The sequence below is a fragment of the Rhineura floridana genome, chromosome 3 (genome assembly GCF_030035675.1).
Source record: "Rhineura floridana isolate rRhiFlo1 chromosome 3, rRhiFlo1.hap2, whole genome shotgun sequence".
Taxonomy (NCBI): Eukaryota; Metazoa; Chordata; class Lepidosauria; order Squamata; family Rhineuridae; genus Rhineura; species Rhineura floridana.
The window spans coordinates 94,073,087-94,085,731 of NC_084482.1; the positions used below are offsets into that span (position 1 = coordinate 94,073,087).

At 40.5% G+C, this 12,645-nt stretch overlaps 1 protein-coding gene across 1 annotated transcript in view; it reads right to left on the reverse strand.

Moving 5' to 3' along the window:
- LOC133378773 (uncharacterized) overlaps positions 1-12,645 on the reverse strand; it is a 196,288-nt gene that overhangs the window by 79,491 nt on the left and 104,152 nt on the right. The window contains exons 22-28 of the mRNA XM_061613399.1: positions 12,072-12,235; positions 11,650-11,762; positions 5,609-5,724; positions 4,222-4,440; positions 3,283-3,435; positions 2,846-3,006; positions 626-735 (exon numbers count right to left, since the gene is read on the reverse strand). Coding sequence (XP_061469383.1) covers positions 626-735; positions 2,846-3,006; positions 3,283-3,435; positions 4,222-4,440; positions 5,609-5,724; positions 11,650-11,762; positions 12,072-12,235 — 1,036 coding nt within the window. The remainder of the gene's footprint in view (positions 1-625; positions 736-2,845; positions 3,007-3,282; positions 3,436-4,221; positions 4,441-5,608; positions 5,725-11,649; positions 11,763-12,071; positions 12,236-12,645) is intronic.

Consider the following 12,645-nt stretch of genomic DNA (forward strand, 5'->3'; position numbering starts at 1 on the left):
CCTCCGCCGCCTCCCTCAACAATAAAATGGCGCCGGATGCCCTTCTCGGACTCAGCTGCTGAGTACATCGTCAGAGCTTGGAAACGTTTCTTTTTTGAACCCACATCAGCCCAACTGTAGTTTTAAAAAGGAACGTTTGCAAGTTCTGACGACACGCTCAGGTCATCGGGCACCATCAATTTGTACACTCAGCACCTCTCTTTTCCAAGCTCTTCACATCATACCGCAAAATCGCCGCAAAAACGGAACAAGCGCCGAACATATGAGACATGGACACAATTCAAAACTGCCACATTAGCGAAGCGCTGACAAGTGAAGCACCGGAAAGCGGGGTCCCACAGTATCTTGCATTACTATGCTGAACTGACTGAATGTAGCCATTGTGGTTTTAGAGAAATGGAAATCAGAGAGACTCTTATTGAAACTGAGAGAACCTCTAAATAATTTCTTAAAATAAAGAACAAGTGCTTTGACTAGCACAGTAATTAGCAGTTGTGATTAGATGAGTATATCAGGTTAGTTGATGAATGAGTTTTCTGTGGAGAGTATGCACTCTGCTTAGGCTCTGAAACTTGGTAAGATAGTCTTATCTGCTAATGCTGAGCTATTTTAGAAACAATCTCACCATGCATTTTGAAAGACTGAAGATGTGTTATCTACCCAAAGATATTGATATGACCGTTTGTAGAAGGCCAAACCGATCCAGCTCTCATCTCCTTTATACTGTACCCACATCTGTAAGCATTAAAAAAAAAGTACTGTTCTTTATGGGATGGGAATATAATAAACATAACATAAACCAATATGCAGAAAGAGAAAAGTCCCAAAGCATATTTTAGAGCATGTGCATGCTTGTTGAGTTCAGTGGGACTTACTCCAATGCAATCTGCTTAGGGTAGGCGAGAGTGTCCTGGGGGAGGGGAGGGGATTGGGTGGGTAGGCACTGGGCAGAAAGAAAGCTCCACTCCTTTCAAAAAGGAAAACATTGTTAACAGTATCATTATTTTGAAGGGTTTCCACCACCTTTTTATTCTACAGCACACATTTAGTCTCCCACCCAAATTTAAACCAAAGCTGTCCCTCTATATCCACTCCAGCTATTCATTCCACTTTAAACAGTCTTGGCTTCTCCCAAACAATCCTGGTGAGTGTAGTTTGTGAAGGGTGCTGAGAGTTGCTGGGAGATGCCCTATTCCCCTCACAGAGCTACAATCACCAGAAGAGAGTTGCTTGTTAAACCACTCTGGCCACTGGAGCTCTGTCAGGGGAATAGGAGCCTCCTAACAATTCTCAGCACCTTTCACAAACTACACTTCCGAGGATTCTTTGGGGGAAGCCATGACCAAGAGGAATAAATGGCTGGTGGAGGTATGCCCCCTGATTAGTCAAGCCAAACAGCTGTGAGTTTGGATTTTAGAACACTGACAGTTTGTTCTTACTGAGCATGCTTGCACTATAATAGGCTTCAATATTAAATTTCTTAAATTAATTAAAAATCAGCCATGAATTTTTTAAACCTTTAAATTGCAGAAGATGAAGGTCAGAGTATGGAGCAAGGTCAGTAATAGGGTTACAGGTACTTAGTGAACACGGCTGATTTTTAATTCATTTGAATGGATTACGAGACCACTGAGAGAAAAAAGTCCAACAGGGTCTGGATTTTTTTCTCTTTTTAGACTTTGAACTCTCCATTCTCTCTGAGTGTTTTGTGTATCGCCATGAAAGAGGGTTGTTAAGCAAGCATTTCTGAGTTCAGGACTATACGTATTGTAAGATTTGGTTTTGAAATGAGCTTATGGGAAGCAGCAGAATGGCATGGGGGTATTTTCAATTTAACATGGTGGAGTGTGAAAAATCCATGCTGGCGATAGTATACAGCCACTGTAGTCGTTGTATAATAAAAGCAAATCTAGTTAAGAAAATGTTAAAAGATACTTCTCCTTATAAGAGAAATTCTGTAGTTCTACAGCAAATAAATCAGTTTTTTGTAATCAAAGATGTAGTAGAGATTCCAAATGGCATTAGGTAGAGTGTACAGACCCCTACTCAGGAATATAGCCAGGATATAAGAATAAAATATCAACTGCTAATCGATGACAACATAAAGTTGAATATTGTCCAATTGTTATAATCTTATGATTTCCAGAAGAGAAATTCTGTATGTTGTTGAATTAAATCTACCATAATGTGGTACCCATACGTGGGTAACTGTTACTATGATCTTTCAGCCAAAGAAGTAGTAACAACAAAATCAATTTTTGAGCTATAGTTTCCATGCAGTGGTAAGTCAGCCATAAAGTTTCACCAATCATAAATTATATGAAGGATGTATGTAATTCTAGTTAATTATGAAGACTGTTTTCTTCCCCTAAACTATCCTCGTCAGGATTTCCTCTCCAGTGATGTTCTCCACCTCTCCCTCTCACACGTCTTAAGCATTCAGTACCACAGGTAATTGTAACTTCTCCTAGACAGCTGAAATCTATGATGTCAGATATCTCCACCTACATTTCCTCCCCACCTCCAGATTCTCTTTATATACACTTATGGTATGATGTTCAAGTGGTGAATGACCCGCACTAGTGGCCCTACTCATGGGTGCAGTATCCACACACATTTCACAGCCACATGGGATAGCTCTCTGGGGAAGCACCTGCCAGGTTGGATAGTTTGTTAATTGCTTAAATCTGAACGCAGAAACATTTGCAATTTGTATGGCTTCTAAAAGGAACAAAAGAAAACAGTCACAAAACCAACAGAATGAGGTCTAACTCATAAATCAATCCCTAGCCAGTATGAGAATAATAATTTGAAACCACTACCACCACCAACTCACAAATGGTACCTTTTCATGACTGCTTGTAATTTTAACTAGGTCTGTTCCCTTAAATCCTTGGCAGGCACTCCTGGCATTGGCCCACGTGTCTGTTTTTGTATCTTCCACATAATAACATGACTTGGAATAATAGTGCCATTGGGGCTTCTTTGGGCATGGGCTTATGAAAGCTTAAAAACCAAAAATAATAAGTCTATTAGTTACTATAACATGCTGCAGTTCCCTGTGTCATTTATTTTATTTATATACTGTAGATATCTAATGCTGAGATAAAGGATACAATTTAAAGGGATGAAATGAAAGATATTACGAGATGAGAAACAAATCGTCAATGGATATGGAGAAGATGAAACAAATGAAAAAAAGTATTGCAAAGACAGAAACAATTATAAAAATGAGGAAGCTAAAAGGGAAAACTGGTATCTAGAAACTGTAGTATTTTGTACCTTCTGCATCACACTTTGGATCTGGGGAGTCGAAAGTACACCTGGTAATCCCAGCGACTATACATTCTCCAGTGACAGGATGACACGGAAAGTTATTGGTACACTTCCGACAAATGAATTGACAATTTGTGCCATAAAATCCAGGATTGCAAGCTAAAAGAATATTTTAGAATGAAAACAGCAACAGAATAAACTAAAAATTTGCTAACAAATATTTTTCAATGTTTATCGCTTGCTACAAACTGTTTTAGATATGTAAATTGAGCCCAATCTGCTCAATACTTCTGGTTAATAATACTAATACGTCCATGCATCTTTATGCAGAAATTATATCCCACTGTCAATGAGACTTATTATATCCCACAGTAAGTCAATGACACTTACTCCCATCCAAGTGTGCATAGGACTACGACCTCGGAGACCAGGGTTCGAATCCCCACACAGCCATGAAGCTCACTGGGTGACCTTGGGCCAGTCACTGCCTCTTAGCCTCAGAGGGAGGCAATGGTAACTCTTACAAGAACAATGAAGATAGACCGGTATGCTCATGTATAACCCCTTGATTGGATATGCTAATGTCTTTGTCCTTAAATGTATAAAAACGCTATGCAAGCAGTGTCACGTTGCAGAGCTCCACCTAACATCAAGGGAAACTGATCGTGCGCATGTAACCAATAAAGGCCTACCTTTGCTACACGCCTGTGTTTTCAATTTCCTTAAGGACCTCCAGTCCAACAAATCCCCAAATTCCCTGTCATTATTACCCCACGTTATATTTGGAGAGACGCATAAAAGAAGCACAGAAACAGATGTATTTAGGAGCATTTGTCAGTTTTCTGCTTAACAGGCATTTCACAAGCTCAGCAAAAGGACAGTTTGGTAGCTGCCACCACATTGATACAGCTAGTGTGTACAGATATGTTGCTTTAAGTAACTCACCAGACTTCAAATACAGAACATCATTTGCATTGGGGCTTTTGAATATATCCGTTCCACTAACCATGTAGTACTGGCCTTGTGATAAAACTATACCAGTACAAGTAGTTTTCTCAAAAATGCAATCCTCCTCAGCAGCATTGAACGTATAGAATATTTTGGGCAATGTGTTTTGCCGTTTTGGTATTATGTGACCGTTATATTCATGGAATATGTTCACATCTGTTCAAAGAAGAGAATCATAGACCGTGATTTACCATTAGTTAAAACATTAAGATGAAAACATTCAAGCTCTCTCTAGGACACCAAGATATCCAACAAGGACCTTTCCATTGTAATCCATGCATGTGCTGTACACGGGCCTGCTCTCGAAGACAGTTTGGAAGCTTCAAATGGTGCAGAACTCAAGCAGTCCATATGTTCATGAGAGTGAGCATACAAAGCATTTTATTTATTTATGTTATTTATTTATTTATTTATTATTTGATTTATATCCCACCCTTCCTCCCAGCAGGAGCCCAGGGCAGCAAGATCATTTTACTATAATCTTGACTGATCTGCATACCAAGCATTTACTATTATCTTGACTAATCTTGACTAACCTGCCCTGAATTCCTATTTAGTTGTGAATCCTATTCAAACCACTGGTCATTATTGACTGAATTCCTGCAAAGCACATTCTTTCATATATTCCATCCCACCCACCCCTTATCCTGGAATTAAGCTTATCAATTAAAAATCTGTATTCCCTCAATCACAAAAGAGAGACGAGAAGGATGAACGGAAGGGTTGCTTCAGGGGTGGCCCCTACACTGTGGAACATTCTTCCTAGAAAGGCAAACTTTCCTAGCTTTGTTCTGTCAGCAGGTTTTCAAAAGGTGTTGTGCTGTTGTTATGGCAACATACAGTAATTTTGTTGTTGATTGCTCAGTGTTGGAAATCTAATATTGCCGTGTTTACGTGTATTTTCTTTTTAGCATTATAGAAAAAGGCAACATGTATGTAATCTATGTTCTAGTAACATCCAAATGAGATCATTACACCCAGGAGCCATCATTATATTGTATTTCTTTCCACCCTTCACCAGAAGGTCCCAAGACAGCTTGCATCATATAAAAACACAATACATTACAATGAAAACAATGAAAACCAACCACCCCACCCTCTAACCCAAAATTCATAATTCCATAGAACACATTGCAGGGAGGACACCAAAAACATTACAGAAAGGACACAATTAAACAGTGAAGTAAACCTCTACAAAATATCTTCCTTGCCCTATGAAGACATGGTACTTTGAATGGGAAGACAGGGATACCTATCAGTGGGCTTTATGAGTGATGAAAAGGGAACAAGGATAAAAAGAACACAATAATGAGCTGATACTTACTTTCTTGTCTTTGACATATAAAATATAATTTTTCAGAACACTGTGCTGACTGCAATAGTGACTTATTTTTCAGAAGAGTCCCACAACTGTCAAGTTTGCTTCCTTCTATCTTCAACCTAAAGGGAAAGGCAATGTTTTAAAATGCATCTTGGAAGACAAAAATATTCATTTTTTTAAACAATATAATCAATTACATTGCACACCAGTAATTAGTATTCTGGAGGGTCAGTCTGAGGACAGAGTGTGGCACTAGGCTAGTATCTCATTCCACTGCTCTATTTTGATCCGCTGACTACCATGAGTAACAATTGCTCCACATACTTTTTGCTCTAGTCTAGGGGTTACCAACTGTGGACACATCTGGTATCTTGAGAATGCCATGGGTATCACCCCCACTGGTTACTTCACTCTCTCCTCTTTGGGATCACCCCTCCCAGACAGACAAAAAACGAGAAAGCACACATACAAACAGATTATTTGCTTTTCCAAGGGGGCTAGATAAAAAGTCAGATCAATTAGAATTAAAATGGATCCCCTTGAGTTTGAAAGGTTCTACATGGAGCCCACCACCACTACCACTCTCCCAAAACCAGCACCACAACAAATTGGCACCAATTCTTGTAGATCTTCATTATTTCTACATGAGATGGTAGCAAAAGCATCGAGAAATTACAGAATACTTCTGTGGACAATGAGGTGACCTATTATTTGATGGTGTTGAGATCCCCTGAAAATATTATGAGGATAAATATCCATGTTTCTGATTTTATTTTTGCCCCTCAGCAGCCCTAGCGACCACCATATCTGTGATTTTTCCTATTAAATTAATACAGACAAATGTAATTGGTGATTTGATTGTGGTGCGGAAGAAGGGGACCCCTGAAAAAATTATGCAATTTCAAGAGGATCCATTTTACTGGATCTGACTTCTATGTGAGGCTTAGCTCTCTCCCTGTCTCTCCCTGCGGAGAGAAACTCCATTCTCCCCATCTCTCCTCCTGCGGCACCCATTCCTCTCCTTACTCAATTTTCTTCCACCCTTTCCTTCCTGTCACTTGCTATTCAGCTGCTCAGATATCATTCTGAGTCTTGAAAAACATATAGAGCTGAAACGGAAGTGGGAAAAACATCACTCTTCTGACTGCCTCTTTCAGCTCTATGTACTTTTCAGGCAGAGAGGCAGTGGGAGAGGGTGCAGGAGATTTGTGAATGCCATGGTAGTCCTCAAAGGACACAACTGCACCTACAGCTGTCATATCTGGCAACCCCAGCTCTAGCCTGGCTGCATCCTTTGATGTTCATTCGGTCACAGAACAAGATACAGGATGGAGAGCTGTATCTAAGAGTTGCCCAGGAAGAATATCTATAAAGCCCACTGGGGCATTAAATATATATTTTTGTACACCTTTGAAACTCCATCTCTCCTCCCCCCCTTACTTCTATTGGTGCCTTTTAGCACCCTCAGGGGGACAAGTCTGGGTTTCTGGTTAGTGGGATGTACTAGAATTCTGCCCAATTCAGATTTGGTACTGAATTTTCCATTAATTAGCTTACTCTCAATTACTGAGGAACAAATTTTAATGTAGTGAATTTCCACTGCTATTTTTGAAAACAGACTTTAAAAAAAATCTGCCTCTATAAGAATGATAATTTATTGATATTTCCTTGTAAAATATTGATATTTCCTTCAAAACATTGATTATTTCCTTTAAAATGTTGATATTTCCTTCAAAAATACAGATGTTAATGTAGATATTTTTTCCGAACCAACCCCCCCCCCAAATGGATCGGTAAAAGCAGAGGCTAGCAGATGTAGAATGAACTTGAATTGAGGCCAGGATGTTAGGTGAATGGAATGCTTTGGAACTGGCACTGGCCAACAAATCCCATCCCTAGTGACAGCTAAACGAAATATTTAGTTGCTAAAGAGGAATAAAAAGATAAACATATTTGTGCAATAGGATTGCAGTGTTGGAATTTATGAAGAGGGGAAATATGATAACCTGTAGTTGCATCAACATTCCCCAGGGTCCTAAGTGTAAAGGGACCCCTCCGACAACACTGCCTTGGGGCAAATATGGGTGTCTGTTGGACTAGGACAGAAGTCCTGTTTTTTGTTTCTGCCTCACACAATTTCAGCTGTGGAGGGGCTCACTGACCCCTGCTCACTCCATCGTATTTCCAGTAGCCCACCTCTGTAGCCCTTCACCTATTTGAGCTAAATGTCTGCAGTGATAAGACTGTACGGCACAACACATACCAGTGGGACTCTCCTATTTACTCTGAAGGAGGACAGGACAAAGCACAGATCATTCCAATACAAGTAGAAAGAAAGAAACAAAAGGCAGTAGAGACTATGGATGGGAAGGGCACTCCAGTGGTGGTGACCTGTAAGGTGTATGCAGTGTTTGTTTTCTTGCCTGAGAACAACATGGTGTACATGTGCAACAAGTGCAAACTGGTGGTGCTGTTGGAAGAAAAAATGAGGGGCCTGGAATGGCAGGTGGCCACACTGAAGAGTATAAGAGAAGACAAAGAATTCTTAGATAGAACACTTGAACAACAGCAAAGAGAAGTACAGGAGGTGGAAGAACAATAGCACATTGAAGCAGAAGAGGAGACTGTTGTGGAGAGCAACAACAAAGTGGAGGAAACTCCATGGAAAACGGTGACAGGAGTAAAAGAGCTAGAAGACACCCTTCACCAGTGGAACTACGGAACTGCTTCCAGGAACTTGAGGATGAGACTAGAGGGCAGCCTGCAGGGGAAGGATTTTAGGAGGCCCTATGTGACAGCAAGCGACAGGCTGAAGTTCAGTCAAGCAGAGGAAATGAAACTATGCCCCACAACAAGAAGAGAAGAGCAGTAGCAGTGGGAGACTCCTTACTGTGTGGGATTGAAACCCAAGTATGCTGAGAAGATCCATGGAGTCGCCAGGTATACTGTCTCTCTGGAGGACAGATTAAAGATATGATGGAAGGGTTGCCATCATTCCTAAAGCCAACTGACAGGTATCCCTTTCCTCTCATCCATGTGGGAATGAACAATACTGCCAAGCAGAGCTATGAAGAAACCACATCAGACTTTGAAGCTCTGGAAAGGAAACTCAAGGGCTTTGGGGCCCAGATAGTTTTCTCATCCATCGTTTCAGTACTTAGAAGAGGAGTAGAAAGGGAGAGAAAAATACTCCAGGTGAATGACTGGCTACAAAGCTGGTGCCAGCGTGACAGATTTGGATTCTGGGACCATGGGCTATTCTTCCTGGAAGACAGACTGCTGGCAAGTGATGGGTTGCACCTCACAAGGACTGGGAAGAATGTGTTTGGCCACAGCATGGAGAAACTCATTAGGGAGCTTTACACTGAATCCTAAGGGGGGAGGTAGACATAAACTTGGCAGTAACGACTAACAAAGGCTTGTGCGCAGTAAGAGCAACTGAGGGCCTCTAATGGGCCCCCGTAATAGTCTTCATAAAAATGTAGGAAAGAAGCCAGGACATAAATCACATCATCTTCAATGTCTGTATACTAACGCCCAGAGTATGGGAAACAAACAGGATGAACTTCAACTCTTTATACAGGACGGTAAATACAACTTGATAGGTATAGCTGGAATTTGGTGGGATGACTTGCATGACTAGAATACAGCAATTGAAGGATATAACTTGATCCAAAAGAACAGAAGAAACAGAAAGGGAGGTGGAGTCACGCTACATGTTAAAAATATATATCCCTGCACAGAAATACAGGAAGATGAGCTTGGTAGCTCCACCGAGAGTATGTGGATTAAAATATACGGGGCAAGGAATAAAATAACATGGTGGTTGGAGTCTATTACTGATCACCCAATCAAGGAGAAGATGAAGATGAAACTTTTGAAAGGCAAATTGCCAATGTTTCGAGGAGGCATGATGTAGTAGTAATGGGGGACTTCAATTACCCCAATATCCGTTGGGAGACAAAATCTGCCAAACATGGCCCCACCAAGAATTTCCTGACTTGTGTTGGAGGTAACTTTCTCCTACAGAAAATGGAGGAAGCAACTAGAGGATCAGCTATCCTTGATTTGATTATAACCAATAGAGATGCATTGGTGGATGAAGTGGCAGTTACAGGAATTCTGGGGGGAAATGACCACACCATACTTGAGTTCTTGATTTTAAAAGAAGCAAAAGCTGAGAGTAGCCATATGCGCACCCTGGACTTCAGGAAACAATGGTAAGTGAGGTTCCGTGGCAAGCAACCCTAATGAGAAAAGAAGCTCAAGATGGGTGGGAGTTTCTCAAAAAGGAAATTGTAAAGGCACAATGGCAAATAATCCCATCAAGAAAAAAAAGGTGGAAAGCAGAAGAAGCCAATGTGGCTTCACAGAAAGCATAGAGATGACCTGAAAACAAAACAAGACACTTACAGGAAGTGGAAGGAGGGCCAAGACACAAAGGAAGAGTACAGACAAGTAGCACGGAATTGCAAGGATGACATCAGGAAGACTAAAGCTGGGAATGAGCTGAGGTTAGCAAGAGATGCCAAAAGCAACAACAAAGGTTTCTTCAGGTACATCCATAGTCAAAGACAGAAAAGAAATGGTGGTACAGCATTGAGGTGCTACTCAATGAGGATGGCAAAATGATAACAGATGACAAAGAAAGGACAGAAGTACTCATTTTCTACTTTGGCTCAGTCTTCTCCCAAAAGAGGGTCTATGACCCTCCTGAGAAACATGAAGATGAAGGGGCAGGATTGCAGCTTGAAACTGAGAGACAAATGGTCAAATAATACCTAATCACTTTGAATGAGTTCAAATCTGCAGGGCCCAACAAACTGCATCCAAGACTATTGAAGGAACTGGCTGAAAAACTCTCAGGCCGCATAAGGGAATGTAGTTAAAAGTAAAGTGTCAAGCTAGGCGCCTGCAGCACCATCTTAAATTTCCCCACAATATCTCTGGGGCATGAGGCCTTGAGGGGAAAAAGACGGTGAAAGTTACAGCCACCTGGCTCAGTGCTTCTGCTATCAGCTTTGGGCCATTAAAAGAACAAGTTAAAACACACACACATGGTATATCAGTCTAGTAGATCCTGCCAGGGTGCGTGGAGCCCAACATCTTACCCACAATGCTAGATGCTGATACTGGGCCTGGTCTAAAGGCACATATTCATCATAATTCCTATGCTTCTAAGACACTTAAGTGTAGGTATATGCATAACTTGAAGAAAAAGTTTGTGAAAAAAAGTATCTGCTGCACAAAATTTGTACTTTCTGATCCACACATTCATAGACTTTCAAAAAAGTCTCTTATATTTCTTTCCGTTATCGTTCAAGTTCCCAAGCATACACCATCATTTCCCAACTCTTCTTTTCTATGGAGCCAAACAATTCTGATACTACTGCTGCATTATCTCAGAACAGAAATAATAATAAATAAGGCAAGTGGGACCTGAAACAAAATGTTATGTGGAATACTTCTGTTCAGGGTTCCAACAAGCCAGCCATGTCCAGTACACTCTATTCTATTTCCTTCTTCAGTCTTCTAGTTTTTTTCCCCCAGCAGTCAGTCACCATTCTGTGCTTACTGAACATGCTCCATTTCCACATGGCTGTTTTGGGGTTCCCTCCTAAAGACTTTTTGTTCTTGTTCTACAAATGTTGTAAGTTCCACATGCCTCTTGTGCATGGTTGGTGCTGTTTTGATTACATCAAGATAGGTACTTTCAGAATGTGTTTGCTATTTGTATATATGATTATTCCTTACCACACACCTAAGAAATGAACAACAGGGTCCCTACCTTCGAGCACTAGGGGAACTCAAATGCACCTGAGGACATCCTAGACCCAAGGGGGAATGACCAATTCTTCCCTTCCTTCTTAATATATTGCTTGTATCACATCTTAATAATAATAAAAAGTTCATAGCATCTATAGTTACAATTTAGCTTCAATAAGTTCATATTCAAACACTGCAAACTATAGGCATTGCAGCATCACAAGTAAAAAGTATATCCAGTTCTTGCCATAAAAAGCAATAAAGTTTGAACATCATACCAGTTCTCATTAGTGTTTGCTTCTGTTTCATCTCCCCATTGCCACAGTGTTTTCTGTGAATTCCATTTCATTCCTATCCAGATTTGTTCACTTATCATCTCTTTGAGCCATGTCTGTGGCACAAAAACAACAGTCACATAATAGAAATTCCCAGAATCTCATACCACAAGTGATTCCTGACCACAGCAAGGGGGGGGGAGTTAACACTTCCTTTCCCCCTCAGTATAGCTAGAATTCCCTCCTCCAGAAAAAAATGCTGAAATGCCACATTAATTGCAAGATGGTAGTTTTTTTAATTGCCCATGGAAACTTCTTCAAGCAAGTAAAGGTTATTCACCACTTTCAATACTCTTGAGTAGAAAGGTGACTAACATATGCCACAAATAAACATTAATATTTTACTTTTTTTTTAAGATTCCAACCTTTTCCTCAGGACCTTGTATCTGAAGTAGCCTTGTGCCTATAAAATGTCTGCATAGCTCCTGTGCTTCCTTCCATGTCACTTTTCTATTTTTTTCTATCAAGTAACATTTTCCTTGCCAGAACCACCAACCATCACCAAGGGGGCATCTTAAACTGTACAAACCTGGCACCATCAAAAAAGAAGATAAATGTTTAAATACATGGCATTATTAATATATGCAAAAACTATCTTCTCATTCTCCACCATTTTGTTCCTTTTCATATTCAAACATTCCTTTGTATCTTTTGGCAAATTAGTACTTTCTGAGTGGGTACAGAGCTGTTCATTTCATAAGGCAACATTTTCCCATTAATTTCCAAAGTTTGGTGGTGATAAGCTTATTCCTGGCAAGTGATAGTTTGCAAATAGGGATCCATCCTCAGGGAAACGTTCTCCCTTTCCCTCTCACCCCCAGGATGAATCTCCTTCTTCAGAGCTTGGAAAAGTTACTTTTTTGATCTACAACTCCCATCAGCCCAATCCAGTGGCCATGCTGGCTGGGGCTGATGGGAGTTGTAGTTCAAAAAAGTAAC